General features: G+C 34.8%; 1 protein-coding gene across 1 annotated transcript in view; it reads left to right on the top strand.

The window, feature by feature from the left end:
* Positions 1–21,344, top strand: part of NUDCD1 (NudC domain containing 1) — a 75,625-nt gene that overhangs the window by 31,589 nt on the left and 22,692 nt on the right. Inside the window, exons 4-8 of the mRNA XM_040494872.1 lie at positions 7–109; positions 3,783–3,965; positions 7,625–7,826; positions 13,317–13,461; positions 18,254–18,379. Coding sequence (XP_040350806.1) covers positions 7–109; positions 3,783–3,965; positions 7,625–7,826; positions 13,317–13,461; positions 18,254–18,379 — 759 coding nt within the window. The remainder of the gene's footprint in view (positions 1–6; positions 110–3,782; positions 3,966–7,624; positions 7,827–13,316; positions 13,462–18,253; positions 18,380–21,344) is intronic.

Below are 21,344 nucleotides of genomic sequence, written 5' to 3'. Positions count from 1 at the left end.
CATTCAATAACTACCTTACTTCTTCGAATAGAGAAAGAAGAATTGGATATGAAAGGAAGTGGATTCTATGTTTCTTTGGAGTGGGTCACTATCAGTAAGAAAAATAAAGGTAAAATATAACTACAATGTGAATCCACAGGGGTTGGTGCCATTTAGTAGATTTTGAAATGCAAAGCTGTTCCTGTAAATGCTGTTGTTGCTGTGATTCTAATACCCCACATCTAGTGGGATGAATTCCTATAGATAATTTCTCCTCAGGTATATATTGTTATAGAAAGAATAACTTCCGGGGAGCCTGGGTGGCTCAGTCGGTTAAACGGCCGACTTCGGCTCAGGTGGTGATCTCGCGGTCCGTGAGTTCGAGCCCCGCGTCGGGCTCTGTGCTGACAGCTCGGAGCCTGGAGCCTGCTTCCGATTCTGTGTCTCCCTCTCTCTCTGCCCCTTCCCCCATTCGCGTTCTGTCTCTCTGCCTTTCAAAAATGAATAAATGTTAAAAAAAAAAAAAAGAAAAGAAACAATAACTTCCACAGTCAGTTATGCCTTTTTGTATAAAAGGAGACATTCTTACATAATTTTGAAAGAATTTAAAGTGTATAATTTCAGTATATACAAGACTGTACACATATATTCTAATGTGTATATGTATCACATACAAGGATTATGTATATAAATGTAAATTATAAATTGTAGAAAAGTCTTGACTCTTGGGCTGTTTGAAACTATCAGACTTCTAACTTGGACATTAGAAATCATTTTTCACTGTATTAATTAGGATTCCTTTAATGGTGTGGCCTTGTTCTTCACCAGTGCTTAGTTCTTACTATTGTTGAAAACTAAGGGAGCTTGTTTCCTTGACTCTCTGCCCTTTTTCTAAGTTTTTATTAACTTACATAACTTACGGGCCTTAAATTACAGTTGACCCTTGAACAATAGGTTTAAATTGTGTAGTTTAAACTGTAGAGTTCAGGTCCACGTATACATGGATATTTTTTGATACAGGACATTACTGTAAATGTATTTTCTCTTCCTTATGAGTTCTTGAATAACCCTTTCTTTATTCTAGCTTACTTTATTTTTAAAAATACAGTATATAATATATATACAAAGTATATGTTAACTGACTGTTTTTGTTATCAGTAAATCTTCCAATCAACAGTAGGCTATTAGTAGTTAAGTTTTTGGGGAGTCAAAAGTTATATGCAGATTTTTGGCTGCATGGGGGATCTGTGTGGTTTTGTTTTTTTTTTAATGTTTGTTTTTGAGAGAGTGAGAGAAACTTTGAGGGGAAGAGAGAGAGGGAGACAAAGGATCGAAGCAGGTTGGGTGCTGACAGCAGAGAGCCTGATGTGGGCTCAAACTGAACCATGAGATCATGACCTGAACCAAAGGCAGACACTTAACCAGTTGAGCCACCCAGAATCTCTCATGTCATTTCTTAAGGTTTCATTCTTTTCACCCCCTTAAGTATTATTTATATAATTGTTATTCTTTTCCTTTTTCTTTTTCAATGAATATAACAGCAGTGCTTTTCTAAACTCTGTTGAGTGGAACATTTGATAAACACTGTTTTGTAGTTAAATTGAAAATATGGGCATATAATAGCCCTATTTCACATTAAACATGTTGAAGATTCTAAAAATGTTGAGTAAAGAAAAAAAAAAAAAGACAATTAGAGCAAGCATTTCCCAGCTCATTTAACCATGGAGTTCACTTGAAATCCACTTGTTATTTTCTGTTGCACACATGTTGGGAAAAGCCACCCTGTAAACCATGTAGTATCTAAGTCTGGGTGTTTGGAGTCCGGTAGGACTCTTTCCCTTACACGTACCTGTGCAGGAAGCATAGGAGTTTTTAGTTCATTCATAAATTTACAAGTCTTTTCTTAAATATGTGTGAAATGAAGGTGAATGTAGGTGAAGATTTAGAGGAAAACAAGGACATATATTTAAAACAGATTGTATCATTATGTATAACACGTGACATTGGGTTACAATTTTTGACTACTTATTGTGAAGCTTGTTAAAGTAGTACAGCTCACTCTAATAGAGTAACAGTGTAAGTAAAGGTAAGGGCACACACAAAACCAAACCTGTTTTCAAGAATAAATTCAGTTATTTTACCAGTAATTTTCATGATACAGTTAATTTTATATCTTTTCTTTATATCTCATATCTTAAATTTTATATCTTAAAATCAAGTATTGGGGCACCTGGGTGGCTCAGTTGGTTAACTGTCCTACTCTTGATTTCAGCTCAGGTCATGATATCACAGTTCATGAGTTTGAGCCCTGCATTGGTCTCTGTGCTGTCAGCGGGGAGCCTGCTTGAGATTCTTTCTCCCTCTCTCTCTCTGCCCCTCCCCCATGAGTATACATGCGTGCTTTCTCTCTAGGTAAATAAACATTTTTTAAAAAATTAAGTATTGGGGCACCTGGGTGGCTCAGTTGGTTAAGCGTCCGACTTTGGCTCAGGTCATGATCTCGTGGGTTGTGAGTTTGAGCCCCGTGTCGTGCTCTGTGCTGACAGCTCAGAGCCTGGAGCCTGCTTCAGATTCTGTGTCTCCCCCTCTCTCTGCCCCTCCCATGCTCATGCTCTGTCTCTCAGTAATAAATAAATATTTAAAAAAATTAAAAAAAAATTAAGTATCATTATTTATGCTTGATTCATTAGGCATATAGGTCTGAATCATTTCTACCATAAACATTTCATTTTAAGGAAACCCCCTTAAGTAGCTAGAATGAGCAGAAAAATAGTCCACACCATACCTTTACTTTATCCTTCGTTTGTGGCTCTTTTGAGCAGATGCCTATCATGTACCTGCTGGGGAAGTAGAAAGGCTGTAGTAAAGGAAAAGGTAGATCATTCAGAAGCTGATATTTAGGTAAGTCAGTCACTTTAAAGTCTAGAGCACTGGTATCCAATGGAAATTTCTGCAAAATGGACATGTTTTATGTGTGTGCCATTTAAATTTTTTTTTTCAACGTTTATTTATTTTTGGGACAGAGAGAGACAGAGCATGAACGGGCGAGGGGCAGAGAGAGAGGGAGACACAGAATCGGAAACAGGCTCCAGGCTCCGAGCCATCAGCCCAGAGCCCGATGCGGGGCTTGAACTCCCGGACCGCGAGATTGTGACCTGGCTGAAGTCAGACGCCCAACCGACTGCGCCACCCAGGCGCCCCTGTGTGTGCCATTTAATACGGTAGCAGCTACCCATGTGTGGCTGTAGAACATTTGAAATGTGACTAATGTGACTGAGGAATTGAATTTTAAATTTTACTTAATTTTCGTTAAATAGCCACTATGGCCAGTAGCTACCACATTGGAAAGCACAATCTAGAGCAAATTTCATCAGAGCTGGTATTTTAAAGTAGGGGTGAATTTATAGAAAATTAGGTTATAAACTTTTTTAGCCCTATGAAAAGACTCTTGATAGCATGCCTTTTAATAGTACACTTAAAATACTTAATTTTAGGGGCGCCTGGGTCGCTCGGTTAAACGTCCAGCTTCGGCTCAGGTCATGATCTTCCTGTCCCTGAATTCAAGCCCCACCTGCATTGGGCTCTGTGCTGACATCTTAGAGCCTGGAGCCTGCTTGGGATTCTGTCTCCTTTGCCCTTTGCCCCTCCCGTGCTCATGCTCTCTTTCTCTCTCAAAAATAAATAAATGTTAAAAAAAATACTTAATTTTAATTAAAATTAACATACAAATATTTTCAGGACATTTTTATAATATAGTGTTTTATTTATAATTTTTTGTTCTGAAATACTTTCTTTTTTTACAGACAGTAAAAAATATGAAATCATTAAGTGTGATACTCTCCGTGGAAAGTCAGTGCCGCATTATGCTGCTATTGAGCCTGATGGGAAAGGTCTGATGATTGTCTCCTACAAGTCCTTCACATTTGTACATGTTGGTCAAGATCTTGAAGAAAATAAGAATGACAACTTGTCTGAGAAAATCAAAGGTAATTTTAGTGTTCATAGAGCTCATGTGTGTTTATGTACATTTATGTCTGGTTTGTCTTACTGGTTAGGTTATGGGTTCTACCAGGACTAGATAGAGGCTTAATTTTCCTTTGTATTTCTCAGAATTGTCTTTTGTAAAATGTGCTACCTAAATAGTGTGAATTGTTTTAATCAGTAATTTCGTAATTACCAAGAATATTTTTAAAAAATTATGCCTTTATGAGATGTTTAGTAAATACTTATTAAATGAATAAATAATGTCTGTTTGTTATTGGTGTTTGTGAAGCTAACATATTAGTATTGAATATATTAATCTTTTAAAATAAGCTAAACTGTGTTGATTATAGGTATATACTAGTGTATGTCTTCTGAATTTTTAGTGCTAAGCTTTAAAAAAAAAAGTTCTTGAGGGCCTAATTGTTAAGTTTTTCCAATGTTAAATGAATAAACGGATGAAGTGAATGTTTTAGAATGAGGACAGTAACAAAGTCTTTAAAATTTATATTTACATAAGAAGAATACTCTTACATTCAAGAGAATATCCCCCTGTAACCATTACTATTCATAATCCTGATGTTTACAATCAGAGAATAGTATATTTTACTTGAGATTTTCGCAATATTTTCAATTATACATATTAATCTTTGAATGTCCCTTTTTTGTTAATTATATAAAATAAAAATTAGTTTCACTATATTTATTTAGGACTTTCTTTTTTTTCTTTTTAAATTTTGTTTTTCAACGTTTATTTATTTTTGGGACAGAGAGAGACAGAGCATGAACGGGGAAGGGGCAGAGAGGGAGGGAGACACAGAATCGGAAACAGGCTCCAGGCTCTGAGCCATCAGCCCAGAGCCTGACGCGGGGCTCGAACTCACGGACCGCGAGATCGTGACCTGGCTGAAGCCGGACGCTTAACCGACTGCGCCACCCAGGCGCCCCTAGAACTTTCTAAAGAAAAAAATTCTTTGAAAAGTATTTGAAAACAGGGATGCCTGGGTGGCTCAGTTGGTTGGGCATCTGACTTTGGCTCAGGTCATGATCTCAGGGCGCGTGAGTTCGAGCCCCATGTCAGGCTCTGTGCTGACAGCTCAGAGCCTGGAGCCTGCTTCAGATACTGTGTCTCCCTCTCTTTCTGCCCTCCCCCACTCATGCCTGTCTCTCTCTCAAAAATAAATAAACAAACAAAAAAAGAAGAAAAGTATTTGAAAATATTAATGTAATAAATATTTTAAAAATATTTTCCACAGGTTCATAAATGATACGCACCTTTGAATAAGAGAGTTATGCTTTGATGGCCTTTTATTTAGCCTTTTAACAACTTGGTTTCCCATGTGATGTGTTTTAATGTTAGATTATCTCTAAGATCCCTTTCTGAATAAGTTCTACTCTGTCTCAATTATACTGTTAAACTTTTCTAGAGCTTAGCCAAAAAGCTATTCATATCTCTAGACCACATGCCCCTTAGAACTCTTGGTGAGCAATTGCAAAGGAAATGAAAGAATGCCCTAATCTCTGGAAACATTCTGCCTAGTACCTGAAACTATGTGGTTCCAAGACAGATTGTAGCGTAGGAGGGATACAACATCTGTTTAAATCATAACTATCAGGTGTTGTTTTTCTTGTTGACATCTCACATTATATTTTGATTTCCTTCTGAATACATTAACGTCTTTCCTTCCCTTTTAGTGTGAACCTCAAATCCCCTGTATTTTTCTGTGTACCTGTAATAAACACACTTTACCTATAAAGGAGAAATGTAATTTTTAAAAAATTATGGATAGTTTGTCATTTATAGCATGCTTTCTTTTAAGTAATCATCTGAGAATATATATGGGTTTCATTTTCTATAAACCTCAAGAAGACTGATATTGTCTGTTGCCAATTTGGTGTTGTCATAATGATATAAGTAAGAGCATTTTCTTAGAAAGACTTAAAACAATTTCTAAAACATAGGCACTTAGCAACCAACAACTGAAAAAAATATTTAGTTGTTTGTATAACTTTTAGTGGACAGAAGCTTAAAAAATTCTGGCTTTCCATTTAGTCTACTTCCATGGACTTTAAGTTTTACTAGAAGCTCATGTGATTTTGCAGACTCCTCCCCTTTCCATATCTGGCAGAAGTTACCCATTGAATCATTGTTACATATAAACTGCCTTGTTAACTTTTGTGGTAGACAGAAAATTGAGTAAAACAGGTAACTTGCCTTAAGGAGGTTATAGTTATCAATCTTTTAAGCTGTAGTTCAAACTTTCTCAGTGAATTTATACTAAAAGTACTTCTAAAGAGATAACAGAGAAGATTTAAGAGCCTGCTTAAAGGAATATGATGCAAGTTAGAAATTAATCCAAAGTAACAATTTTATCCTGAAAATTTATGCATTTTTTATGCTTATTCCTATAGTATCATGCTTGTTAAATTTTATTTAACATCAAATAGAAGTGACCCTTTAAGAAGATACATCATACTTACTATTATATCTTTGAGCATAGCTAGTACTTACAAAGTTTTTACACAAAACAGCACAAAAATAAAAAGAATGATACCCCCCTCAGAAAAGAATAATAACCCGCATTTACTGAGAGTTTATACTATATGTAATAACAAGATTGATATTGAATATTTTATATGCATTAACTCATTTATTAAATATTTTATATGCATTAACTCATTTAAATTTTAACAGTTCTGTGAGATAATGTCATATTTTGTTATTTTATTTTACAGATTGGGAAAAAGAGGGTAGTAGATAAAGTTGTATACCAAGATTAATAAGTGGCTGAGCCAAGATTCAAGACCTAGGACTAGTCAACTCTGGAGTACTAGTTACTAACCACTATGTTATATTCCTTTCTGATGAGTGTGTGGACAGATTAATGTTTATGGATATCATTAAGCAAATAATTATTTACTTCTTAGCAAATATTTATTCTTTTTGCATTTAAGCCCTATTTTCTTATTTCATCCTATGGGTATTTCAACCTGTAGCATGATGAGTTTAAAGCTTTTTCTAAGAGAAGCCAAGGAGATCAAGAAGGAGGTGAAGGGAGGATACTTTTATTGGGAACTTGGACAAAATACACTGGCAACCGTTGAATTTCCTGTGAAATTGCTTTCATGCACAAAGTTGCAGAGTAGAATTTATAAATATATATATCTTTTATTTTTATGTGGGTATGTATCTCACCAAATAATAGTTGTCTTCTGTATCACAGAGTTACATTGTTAGGGCAAATCAAAGCAATGGTGAAAGTTTCAGACAGTGGTTTATGACATATTTGTTACTCCTTTGAAGTAGGAATCTGCTGTGTTTGTAAAGGGAAGAGAAAGGAGGAAGAAAAGGGGAAACTGGGAGACAGGGAGAGAATGAATGGGGATAAAGGATTGCTGTCATTAGTATTTTATGAGTGCTTATGTCTTGGAGCATTAGGTAAGCCTGGAAGAGGAAATGTCAAGTGCAGTTGTTATAACTCTGAAAATTCCCCCAAAAGATCTGTGTGTGTTTGTTTATAATTACTTTGTTTTGTAAGAAGATCACTAGAAATTATGCTAAGATTCCTTTAGATAGGTGTTCTTTTGTGTGCTCCAGTGTCTCATTTTGTGTGTTCTGGTCTCCACTTTTTTATTACATAATGTATTTTTCTTTTCCCAATAGAACCTCTGTATTACTGGCAACAGACTGAAGATGATTTGACAGTAACAATACAACTTCCAGAAGGCAGTTCTAAGGAGGACATTCAAGTACAGTTTTTGCCTGATCACATCAACATTGTGCTGAAGGGTCAGAGGTTTTTGGAAGGAAATCTCTATTCATCTATTGATCAAGACAGCAGTACATGGATGATTAAAGATAATAGGTATACAGATAGAGTTGTATTTATATTTAAAAATTTTTTTTTCTTTTTTCTTTTTTTATCTCTTCTACAGTGGTTACACCAAAGTTGACTACTACTACAATAGGTCTGTCTGTATTGCTGATTCTTTCTTAAGACAGATTAAAAATGGAATTACTGTATCAAAATACATGATTATCATTAAGATTAAAAATGCTGGTAAAGTTATAGTTTGTATTCTATGGTAGAGTGTTTATTATCAGCTCTGGAAAAATAATGACAGTAGTAACAGTAATAATAGATAAAAATGGTTATTTGTTTTAATTAATACTCTAAAACTTTTTAAGAGAAAAATCTCTTTTTATTGACTTCAATTTGCCAACTAGATAATACATTCCCATTCTTTAAATTTTAATATACATAAAAGGGTACACAGTGTGAAGGCTCCCTCCAGCCCAGGCCCTTCAGCCATCCTTCCCCTCATGCCCATAACCACTGTTCATAGTATTTTATGCATATTCAAGCAGATATATGTCTGTTTTTTGAACAAAAAAGGTTTTAAAACATAACTATACATAGTTTTACAGCTTGCTTTTGTTGACTTTCAATAGCAAATCTTGAAGAACTTTCTATAATGTATATATAATGATTTATTTTATTCTCCTTTATGGCTATTTATGATATTTTACTTTGTCACCCACAATCTTTTTTAAAAAATGGTCCTTTATTGTTCGATATTTTGACTGCAGTCCTTTGCTACAGTGAATAACTTTCATATGTATATAAAAGAATTTCATGTGTGCAGGAATATATATGGAGGACTCCTACAAGTGGAGTCAATATTTCTTTGAAAATTATAGAGAATATTTTTTTAATGTAAGTTAGCCGTGTACATTTTTTTGTAATTGTGTGTTCAGGACACGAGAAATAGATGATATGGTCAACTTATCCAAACAGAGCTTTTCAGTACAGCAAAACTGAGAATTTCTTCTCTTCTAAAAAAACCATTAAGAAAACAGAACCAGACCATGGACTGGGAAAAAAAAATATTTTCATTATGCATATAAAACAAAGGAATTGCATTCTTCATATATAAGAAACCTTGTTAGAAATTTATAATTAAAAGATAACCCAATTTTAAATATGGTCGAATGGTTTGAATTGACGTATCATGATAGATGATATTTGAATAGCTAGTTAAGCATATGAAAAAATAGAGGGAAAGGCACGTTAAAGCTAGATGAGACACCAGTGCATGGCTAAAACTAGACAGCTTATGGTATCAAATGTTGACAAGAATGTGGATCACCAGCCTCTTGTACATTGCTGGTGGGAGGGAAAAATGATAGTCACTTTGGCAAACTGTTAAGCAGTTTCTTAGGCTAAGCATATATATACCCACTTAGTAACCCAGAAATTCTACTAGATATTAGTACTCAGTAGTACACAATAGAATGCTACTCTGTGATACAAGAGAATGGTGTGATAAACACAGCAGTGTGAATGAATCTCAGAAACATGCAGAGTGAAAGAAGCCAGGGACAAAAAATGTGCATACAGTGTGAGTCCAAACATATGGAGTTGGCAAACTGGCAAAACCATCTCTGGTGATACAAATCAAGACAGTGGTTACCTCTAGGATGTAGGGGGACTGACTAGAAAAGGGACACAAGGGAACTTTCTGGATGATTGAATAGCTTCTTTGGGTTATAAGGGTATATGCATTTGTGAAATTCCATGAATTCTATACTTCAAATCTGAATTTAGTGTGTAAAAACCTCAGTGAAAGGAATATGCAGAAAAATAGGTAAAGATTAAGTTTCTTATAAAACTATAACCCTTTGCTCCTACTTTTTTGCCCCTTTGTAAATCTTTCATTATAGATTGTTAGTAATTATTACATTCTGTGATGGGTTAATGGATGGTTTTGGGCACTTAATTTAAGAAATGGTCAGATTTCGGGGCGCCTGGGTGGCTCAGTCGGTTAAGCGTCCGACTTTGGCTCAGGTCATGATCTCACGGTTCGTGAGTTCAAGCCCCGTGTCAGGCTCTGTGCTGATGGCTCAGAGCCTGGAGCCTGTTTCAGATTCTGTGTCTCCCTCTCTCTCTGACCCTCCCCTGTTCATGCTCTGTCTCTCTCTGTCTCAAAAATAAATAAGCGTTTAAAAAAAAAATAAAAAAAAATAAAGAAATGGTCAGATTTGGTCAGAAGTGGGTTAAAATTAGTTATTTTTACTTTAAATATAATTTTCAATTTGTAATATAGGACCCATATGAGTCTTTGATTTGAGTCTAAATATTGGAAGTCTGAGAAATAGGTATCTAGTTCAAAAAATTTGAAGCTATATGCTTTTATATCCTGAATTCGTTTTATTGATGGGGAAATTTGGCGACTTTTCTTTTTTAATGTGGTAAGATAAATAGATTCATGAGTAAATGATGTTGTTTATAATTTTTTGAGAATTATTGAACTAAGAATCCAATATTCAGTGAATTCAACAAAAAAAGAATAATGATTTCCATGAATCTGATGCTTTGTCTTTCTCTCTTTTTGGATGGATTTTTTTTTTAACTGTTCTAATAATTCTTGCTAACCAGTTTTAATCATGGTATATTTAAATAATCACTGCAGTCCTTCCACATTTTTAATAATCACTCCTGCAAATGTTTACAAAAATATTTTTATTGTAATTCTCAGGAAAGTATTACTGTTTCAGAGGGAGTGAAAGATCTGAGCTAGATTAAAGTCTAATCTCGTGGATAGTTTTCGACAATCTCACCTTCAAGGTGATAAAAGTGGTTTCTAGAGTCCTGACCAATACTCAGTTATACCAATTGAATAAATACCTGATTTTGTTAACAGTTTATCCATTTACCTGGATAATGAAGATGTGGAAAAGGACACCCAGATGAGAAGTACCCTGGAATCTAATGTGTCCACTAATCACCGTCTGACTATAGCTAGGTTACCACAGTAAAACACATGGTTTTTGGTTCATTCTTCATGAACTTTGGCATACTCACACACTGAGTTCGTAACAGAATCTGATAAAATTACTCTTTATTTAAAAACATTTTGTTTTTATTTTGAGAGAAGGGGAGAATCCCGCACAGGCTCCACGCTCAGTGCAGAGCCTGATATGGGGCTTAATCCCATGACCTGAGCTGAATTTGAGTCAGACGCTCAACTGAACTACCCAGACATCCCTATTTTTATTTTTTATTGAAGTATAATTAACATATGCTGTTATATCGGTTCCAGGTGTTCAGTATAATAATTCAACAACTATACTTTACTCAGTGCTCATCATGATAAGTGTATCCTTAATTCCCTTTACACTTTTAATATACTTTAAAAGCTTAGTTATGTGAACGGTTCTTTAAGAAACATTTTATATTCTACTTAAACATATTTTATGTGCATGAGAGAGATTGAGGGTAGCATTTATAAATTGGCAAAGCAGCTATAACATACTGTTAAAGTAGGTCATCAAACAGTAACTTAGCAAAGGTTTAGAATAGCTGGACCTCACACAAATAGTTTCAGCATTTAATACATGAGCATAAACCTGTGTTGTTTTCCCATTAAATTTGAGGTACTTGATTACTATTTTATATTACAAAGCATAATTACAGTGATGTGTGGGTGGGGTCATTGGTTTAAAAACATGATTTTCTGTGCTTGATTAAATTATTCATATTTCTCATTTTCAAATGGTTAACGTTCCTTCTCACTTTGGAAGGATTTGTTAACTAGTCTGTAGGTTATTAATGTATGGGATTATATGCTCTTTTTGTCTGGATGGTAGGACATGATCCTAATTTTAAAATGTAGAAATGCAGTTGTGCTTAAAGGATTGCATTGATTAGGCGTGCAAACTTGACGATGGTTCAGAAATTCTCTATAACTGACATTGTGTGAACTGTTTTTAACTTCTTTAGGTAGCAGCTGACTAAAACAGTATTTATACATTCTGGTCATGGTAAAATTTCTTTAATATTTACATGTATTTATTCAGAGAGGCAGAATAGTGCAGTAGTGAAGAGCATTGACTTGGAGCCACACTGCTTTACTAACTCATGACCTTGGCAAGTTACTTAACCTCTAAGTGCTTTTCTTACTTTGTAAAATGAAGATGAAAATAGTACTTACTTTATTTGGTTGTGGTGAGCAATCAGTGAGTTAAAACATGTAAAGTGCTTAAGACAGCACCTGGCATATGGGAAGCATTAGATAAGTATGAGTTGCTGCTGCGATTATTATCTTCATCATCATCATCCTTTTCAAGATTAGCTCTCTTTTAGAGAATAGATTATGATGGTAATTTTTAATGCTAATGATAGGAACTCATTACATAGAAAAGATGTTGTACGTCGTCTCAAAATAAGTAGTTTCAGAAAAAGTTAAAAGTGCTGTAATTAATTCATGAGGTGAAGATAATAACAGCCTTGAAAAATAACTGATAAGTTTGCATGTTCTATTTGGTAATTATGATTATAGTTATTATTGTGTCCTTGCAATTATTTCCTTGCAGTTGTGTTCCAGGGCATGGGTTAGTATGGCACACGTGTACCAAAGGTGGCACATGGGAAGGGTTGCTTTCCTATGGGACAGCTACCACCACCCCACTTTTCTCTGTGTTCTAGCAACGGCTGTGCCTAAAGCAGCTTATTACTTGAATTTCTCTTCCTATTCAAGAGGCACGTGGGGCAACTCCCTGTGCTCCTATGTCCACGGTCTGCCCTGGCTCAGCTCTCATTCTCTTTCCTGCCACATGAAACCTTAATCTCAGTATTCTGTGGTAGGCCCCTTTTAGTGTATTTGGAATTTGTTCAGTGGCTTAAATGTACAGAATTAGATTTTCATTTGATACAGACCACATTAACAACTTTTTTCTTATGTTACCAAATTTAATTATTTTATAATTTCTACTTTCTTTTCAATTCATTAAAATCTGTATTTTAAGAATTGATATTTGTGCTGATCTAACCTGCCTGATGTTTACATTAATATATATTATGGCTACTAGTTTAGGAAAATGAAGCTAATTATTGGCTTCATGCATAAAGAAGTACCTTTAGTTATAGTCAGTTAATTTCACGTGCCCGCCCCAACCACCATCCTCGTTACCACCACCATTCCCTAGTAAAAATATCTCAGAATCTTGGTGCCTGCATTTCTGTCTCTTAAGTTCAGTAATACACTGCATACCTGGACTACAACCGTATTTTCTAGGTGGTCTTACTCTTGCCAATCACTCTTCTCATCAAGTCATGTGGCATACCATTTCCAGTGGTACTTTCTTGATTGTTTAGTAAGTATAAATTATTACCCTTGGATTATAGATTTTCCATCATATGCAATACCAAAATGAACACAAGTTTTGGTATCTTCTGGACACCAGGGTGGGTAGATTCAATGGAAGATTCTTCTGGTTGGTGTTGGTTATATAATTTGTATAGTTGGTTAATGTAACATTAAGCATGTTACAAGTAACTTCTTTTAATTTCTAGCTTGGAGATTTTCTTGACTAAAAAGAATGAAGGACTAACATGGCCAGAGCTAGTGGTTGGTGATAAACAAGGAGAGTTTATAAGAGACTCAGCCCAGTGTGCTGCTATAGCTGAACGTTTGATGCATTTGACCTCTGAAGAACTGGTAAGCAATTTTAATAGTAGGGTGACTTTCCAAAGGCCCGGAAGTATGTTATGTGAGGGTTGTGCCATGTTTTTCAAACATTATTTTACATTTACTAATGTTAGAGACACAGATGAGGCACAGACTGGTGTTTGAATGTAGGTTAAAATTCTAATATTCATTCCTTACACTATGCGAATACATATCTGTGTGTGTGGGATTGCTGTATAAGGTGGATGTGCATGTGTATATTTATATATATGGATACACACACATAGATACATATATATTCTCCTTTAGAAGAATCAGACCGATATTGGCAGGGACAAAATTAGGATTTTACTGTATACCTATGCCAATAATCTTCTTGTCGTAAAATTTTCTAGGTTATCTTAGGATATCACGGGGGTATATATATATATATATATATACTACAATTATGATTGACAAAATAATTCATTGTAATGATTACAGTGATAATACACTACTCATTCAACTGTGACATTTTGTTGAAAATGTTCCAATCTGATAACTTTTAAGATAATGTTAAAAATTTGAATAAAGCAGGGGTGCCTGGGTGGCTCAATTGGTTAAGTGTCCAACTTCAGCTCAGGTCATGATCTCATGGTTCGTGGGTTAAAGCCCCGTGTGGGCTTTGTGCTGACAGCTCAGAGCCTGGAGCCTGCTTCAGATTCTGTGTCTTCCTCTCTCCTCCTCTCCCCTGCTCGTGCTCTTTCTCTGTCTCAAAAATAAACATTAAAAAAAATTTTTTTTAATTGAATAAAACATTATATCAGAATTTCAGTTATATGTTTATTCACCAAAAATTATATCAGCACATGTACAATGTCTGACTTATTGCCATTTGGAGTTAGAGTGATGAGGAAAAAACTGTTAGGAGGTAGTTTATACTATAGGGTTAATTATATCCTAAAGTGGAAAGGAAATTAGAATATTGAAAGTAAATGTCTCTGTCAAAAGAAAACATGGCCAAAATGGAGAAACCAAGTTTCATGTCTGCCAGCAATAGTTAAAAATTTCAGGGGGCACCTGGGTGGCTCAGTCAGTTGAGTGCTCTACTTCGGCTCAGGTCATGATCTTACGGTTCTTGAGTTCAAGCCCCACATCAGGCTCACTGCTGTCACCACAGAGCCTGCTTCAGATCCTCGCCCCCACCCCTCAGCCATTTACACTCTCTCAAAAGTAAAAAATGTTGAAAAAAAAAATTTCAGGATCACTGGAAAGCATTTGTGAGACTGTGAAACTTTGATCTCCTAGCCCTGGTGTGAAAACAAGCCCATGCAGACGGCATTGCCCTATGTTCATTCATTCAGCAAGTATTTTTTGTGATAGGGCTCTGGGATATAATCATATAGTTACAGTAGTGGGGCTTGTTATGATATTGTAGATTATTGCTGCTAACTGCCTTTTAAACTTGATTATTTCAAGTAAATATTGGTATATTTATTTCAAGTAAATATTGGTATATTTATTTCAAGTAAATATTGGTATATATGAGTAAGTTATTTATGTCTGAACACCAGTGTATTTGGGAAAAACATAGAATCTTGTTATCTGCAGCTGAAGGCTGTCTTGCGTGTTTCAAATCTTTATACTTTTTGTTATCTTTCTGCATTGGTTAGAACCTTTAATCCATTGTAAAATAGAAATGGTGAATAGTGAAAGCAGACATTCTTGTCTTATTTGTAAGCTTGGAAAAATGAGTATTTCACTGTTAAGTATGGATTATTTTTGTCATGTTGAGGAAATTTTCTTCTATTATACTGAGTTTTTAATCATGAAAGGCCATATAGAATTTTGTCAAATACACTTCATTTGTGGTGTAAACCTTACTTGGTCATGATGTATAATCCCTTTTAGGTATTACCAGTTTGGGTTTGCTAATATGTTATTGAGGAGTTTTGCATCTATATTTGTGAGGAATATTGGTCTGTAGTCTCTGTTTTTTCTTTTTACTGTCGTTACTCAGTTTTGGTATCTGGGTAATGCTGATGTCAAATGAAAAGGGAAGTGTTTCCTGCTTGTTCTATTTCTGGAAGAGATTGTGTAGAGTTGGCATTATTTCTTTAAATATAGAATTTTCCAGTGAAACTGTCTGGACTGGAGTTTTCTTTTTTGGAAGTTTTTAACCATGAATTTAATTTCTTTATTAAATACAGGATTATACTGGGCATCTATTTCCTTTGGCTTTTTTTCAGTTTCCAGTTTCATTTGTTATTACATTGATTATTTTCTCCTTTTTGCTTACTTTGGATTTATTTTGCTCTATTTTTAAAAGTGAAAGTTTAGATGATTGATTTTTTTTAACCTACTTTTCTGTTGAAAGCATTTAATGCTATATACTTTATTCCAAACACTACTTGACCTACCTCCTCCAAAATTTCAGCCTGTCTTCTTAATCCCATTAAGGATGATTTGATTTGGTGCTGTATTTCAGTATTTTATGTGGCTGATATGTATTCCTTGTTTGTTCTTTCTACTAGGGCAGAACTTTTCATGAATCTCAACTGAAAGTCTAGGATGTTTACCAGGGCTTCTCCGGTGTGGGCTCTGATCTCTAATTTTTGTCTCCCAAGCACTTTATTAATATCAGCACTCAGCTTTTGAGCCCCTTGCCTGCTTCTTTCCACTTGTCTTTTCCAGCACAGCTTGAAAATCAGTAAATGCCTAAAGACAAGTAGCAGAATCTTGGGTTCTCTTCTCTGCTGTTCCCCTTTCTCTGTAAACTTGTCCTGTTAAATTCTGGCTGCCTTGATAGTACTGAACTTTTTTTTTTTTTTAACATGTTATTTATTTTTGAGAGACAGCAGGGGAGGGGGAGAGAGAGACAGAGACAGAATCTGAAGCAGGCTCCAGGCTCTGAGCTGTCAGCACAGAGCCTAATACAGGGCTTGAACCCGAAAACCGTGCGATCATGACCTGAGCTGAAGTCGGATACTTAACTGAACCACCCAGGCGCCCTGATAGTCCTGAACTTTTCATTTTTGTCCTCTTGTCTTTAACATATAGTTAATGGAAAAGGGAAAGGAGGGAGGAGTGCAGAGGGTGCCTTCTCTATGCTACTGGACATATGTATATTTTTGAATCGCTGAAAAAATGGCCCCAGCTAATTGCTGATACTGCCTTCCCAGCCAATCATAGCAACCAGACTTGTTTCCATTGATATTTAGGCTGACTAAACTAGGTGGCTCCAAATCCCAGGTGGACATGGACAAGGTTCATCTTCTATCACTTCTATAGCTCCAGAGATTTAGTTTCAGAGATTTTCTCAGGTCATTTCATCAAGTTTTCAATAACATGACTGCATTTTGGCAAACGAGGTGTGTGGACATTTGGTCAGTTGTAGAATTATGGTTCTGTTACATACATGTGTATACATAATTCATAATGCATGTATATGTGCAATTTATCACTTCAGCATTGTGATCCTTGTACTCTGTGAGGGATATAAGGCCAGAGAGTACTTCTTGCATTTAAGCAATGGAACATATTAAAAGTACCTTACGTTTATCTCTACTTTTGGCTTATTAGCTACACCTTTGTTTTTGTATTAGTGTGTATGTGTGTATTTAGTGGTTGTTCTAGAGTTTACACTGTACATCTTTAACTCATCACCATCTTTCTTCAAAAATTATTACATCATTTCACTGTAACTAAAGAGCTTCACAATATATTTCCATTTCTTCATCCTTTCTGTTGTTCTCATCAGACATTTTATTTTTACATGTTATAAACTCAATGACGTTATTATCTCAACTTTAATCAGTCAGTTCTTTTTAAAAGAGATTAAAATATGGGGGGGGGGTCTTACATTGGCCCACATATTACACTCTGTTCTCCTCTCATTTCTTTGTGTTGATTCATATTTTCATCTGTTGTCATTTTTTTCCTGGCTGAATAGTGTCCTTTAGCATTTCTTGTAGTGTAGGTTTACTGAGTGAATTTTCTCAGCTTTTGTTTGCTGTAAAAATACTTAGGTTGTCTTCCTTTTTTAATATTTTTGGTAAGTATATAAGTCAATGTCGATAGGATTTTTCCCCCTTTCAGAACTTCTGTTAATACTCCATTGTTTTCTGGCTTGCATAGTTTCTGATGAGAAGTTGGCTGTCATTTGTATCTTTGTTCCTCTGTTCATAATGTGTTTTTTCCTCTTCTCACTGCTTTTAAGATATTCTCTTTATTACTAGTTTGCAGCAATTTCATTATAATGTGATTTGCAGTGGGTTTTTTAGATGTTTCTTTGACCTTCTTCAATTTATAGAGTTACAGTTTTCATCATTTAATGACCATTTCTTCAATTTTGTTTTTCCATTCTTCGTGCCCTCTTCTAGTTACCCATGTGTTACACCATTTGATATTTGTTCCACAGGTCATTGCAGTTGTGTTTTTATTTTTTGTCCTCTGTGTTTCATTTTAGATAGACTCTCTTGGCTGTGTTTCAAGCTCACAGGTCTTCTGCTGTGTCTAATTAGCTGTCAATCCCATCTTTTTTTGCTTTCCACTTCAGATATTATATTCTCATATTTACAGTTCAGTTTGGTTCTTTTTTTATATCTTCCATACCTCTCTCAACATATATGTACTTTTCTGTACATCCTTGATTTTGTAATAACTGTTTTAATGTCTTTGTGGTGATTTCATCATTCTGTCATTTCTGGGTTTTGTTGATTAGGATTTATCAGTCGGGTCTGAAATTTAGTTTTTAATTACTGTTGTAATCTTGATATTTTAAGTATGAAGAAACCCATTCTCTTATTGTTGATGGTTTGTTTATTTTGTTTTCTGGCCTAAGAATCCAAATCCAGATAAAGAGAAACCTCCTTGTAATGCTCAAGAGTTAGAAGAATGTGATATTTTCTTTGAAGAGAGCTCCAGTTTATGCAGATTTGATGGCATTACATTAAAAACTACTCATGTGGTAAGTTTTTGATCATCATATTTCTAAAAATTTATGAATAAGTACAAGTTATAGGAGATAATAATTAACTGGCCACATATATAATTTGCAAACCTGGCTTGATTGCAAAGCTGAACAGCAAAGTAAATGACAAGAAAACCCTTGAACTTTTTGTTTGATCTTTACGAATTGGTGTGCAAGATACAGGATTTTTAGTCTGTTTTTGTTTTTGGTTTGTTTTTTACTGTTGACTGTTTTATAATATTTGGTGTTTGGGGTTGGGTGGCTATCATCTAAAACTCATTACTTCATGAAGTGGCAGTTTATATCACCATCCCTAATGAAACACTGTTGCCTTATTTTGGTACTGTTGCATATTTGATATCTTGTGGTAAGCTTTTTTCTGTTTAGGTTTTTATATGTGGTTACAACTAATTTATAATAACCTCATTTTTTCATTTGAAATTATGACATATTTCTTTATGTTCTCACCTGGTTTAACAGCTAGGTAATACTATACAATGTTATTGTTGGTGTTCATGTGTGTATGTATATGTAGTGGTTGTCCTAGAGATTATAGTATGTATCTTCAGTAAATTTTTTCCAATTGCGTTATTTATATGCTATTTTTTAAGAATCCCTTCTTACGTAAAGCCATTTCTGTATTCAGGGATTTTATCTAATAGATTTACAGAAGTCAAATTAATGAGTCCTGGACAAAGGCTCTGACAAGTCGATTTCCACTGTATATTGTCATTAATAATGTTTGCAGTTATTACCTATTTCACTGCATCTTACCTGTCCTTTCGTTTTTATGTTTGATCTTTACTAATTGGTGTGCAAGATACAGGATTTTTAGTCTGGTTTTTTTTTGCTGTTGACTGTTGACTATTTCATGATATTACCTTTGACTATTTCTTTTGTGAAGAATTTTTTCATTTATTTATTTTGGTGTTTCTGACTGACTTGTGTGACCTTACTTCTTCATAAAATGTGTTCCTAAAGAGCATGCATGATAGATTTCTCTTATAAGTAGGTTCTATCATCAGAAAGTTAAGAAATGTACATATAATCCCTCATTGTACCATAGTTTTTAGAGACAATGTTTGATAAAACATTTCCAGCATTTTGCACATACTCAAACTGTTTAGTCACAGTTCAGTGTTAATTGCTGGTTTAACTCCAATGATTTGCTGTTTGTATATATTGCAAGATGACACCAATGATTTGCTGTTTGTATATATTGCAAGATGACCACATAGTAAGTCTAGTTAAATTTTCTCACCATACATACCTATAAATTCTTTCTCATATAATGAGAACGTTTAAGGTCTACTCTGTTAACAATTTCATATATTAAGTACAGTATTAACTAATAGTCATCATGCTATAAATTATAATCCCCTATACTTATTTATAATAAATGGAAGATTATGCCTTTGACACCCTTAATCCATCCCCCAGCCACCGTCAGATATGAGATGTAGAGGAAGGGAGAGATAATCTTAAGCAGGTTTCGTGCCCATCATGGAGCCCAACATGGGGCTCGGTCTCATGACCATGAAATCATGACCTGACCCGAAATCAAGAGTTGTACGCTTAACCAGCTGAGCCACCCAGGAACCCCTGATTTACGTTTCTTGATGCTTACTGTTGTTGAGCACCTTTCATATATGTACAAGTTGACCATATTTAGGTCTTCTTTGGAAAAAGGTCTGTTTAGTTTCTCTAATCATTTTTTTAAATTGCATTATTTTTTGCTATTTAGTTACAGGAGTTCTTTATAAATTTTGGATGTTAACCCCTTATCCAGATATATAATTTACGAATATTTTTTTTCCCATTCAGTAGGTTGCATTTTCATTTTGTTGACCATTTCCTTTGCTGTTAAGATTTTTAGTTTGAAATAGTCCCATTTGTTACTTTTGCTTCTGTTGCTTTTGCTCCAGAATACCATTGCCAAGACTGAGGTCAAGAAGTTCACGGGCTCTGTTTTATTCTAGGAATTTCAGGCCTTATGTTCAACTTTTTAATCCATTTGAGTGCGTTTTTGTGTATGATGTAAAGATAGTGGTCCAGTTTTGGTTTTTTGCATGTGGCTATCCAGTTTTCCCAAAACCATTTGTTGAAAAGACTGTCCTTTCCCCCATTGTATATTCTTGGCTCCTTTATCATAAATTGACCATGTATGGATAGGTTTACTTCTGGGCTCTCTGTTCCTTTGGACTCTGTGTCTATTTCTTATTTTTTACTTTTTTAAATATTTACTTATTTTGCGGGGGCGGGGGAGAGAATGAGCAGGGGAGGGGCAGAGAGAGAGAGAGAGAGAGAATCCGAAGCAGGCTCTGTACTATGCAGGGCTCGATCCCACAAACAATGAGATTATGACCTGGGCCAAAATCAAAAGTCATATGCTTAACTGTCTGAGCCACCCAGATGCCCCAGGACTCTGTGTCTATTTTTATACCAGTACTATACTATTTTGATTACTATAGCTTTGTAGTATAGTTTGAACTTAGGAAACGTTTTTTAAGATTGCTTTGGCTATTTGGGATATTTTCTGGTTCCACACAAATTTTTGGATTTTGTTCTGTTTCTTGGAAAAGTGCCATTTAGAATTTTGATAGTTTTATTGACTCTGTAGATTGCTTTGGTAATATGGACATTTTAACAATTTTTTCCAATAAATAAATGTGGAATATCTTCCCATTTATTTTTGTCTTCAGTTTCTTTCATTGGAGTTTTAACAGTTTTCAGTTTAGAAGTTATTCACCTCCTTGGTTAAATTTATCCCTATTTTATTCTTTTTGATGAAATTGTTAATGAGATTGTTTTGTTGATTTCTCTTTCCAGCAGGATGTATGTATACTGTACGTATGTAACTGATATATAGAAACACAACAGCATTCTGTGTATTACCTTTATATCCTGCAACTTTACTGAATTTATTAATTGTAATCATTTTTTTAGTAGAGTCTTTAGGGTT

Source organism: Herpailurus yagouaroundi, unplaced genomic scaffold (assembly GCF_014898765.1).
Source record: "Herpailurus yagouaroundi ecotype Mexico unplaced genomic scaffold, PumYag 186, whole genome shotgun sequence".
NCBI lineage: Eukaryota > Metazoa > Chordata > Mammalia > Carnivora > Felidae > Herpailurus > Herpailurus yagouaroundi.
The sequence above is the reverse complement of the archived record's forward strand: the minus strand, read 5'-3'. Positions and strand labels throughout refer to the sequence as shown.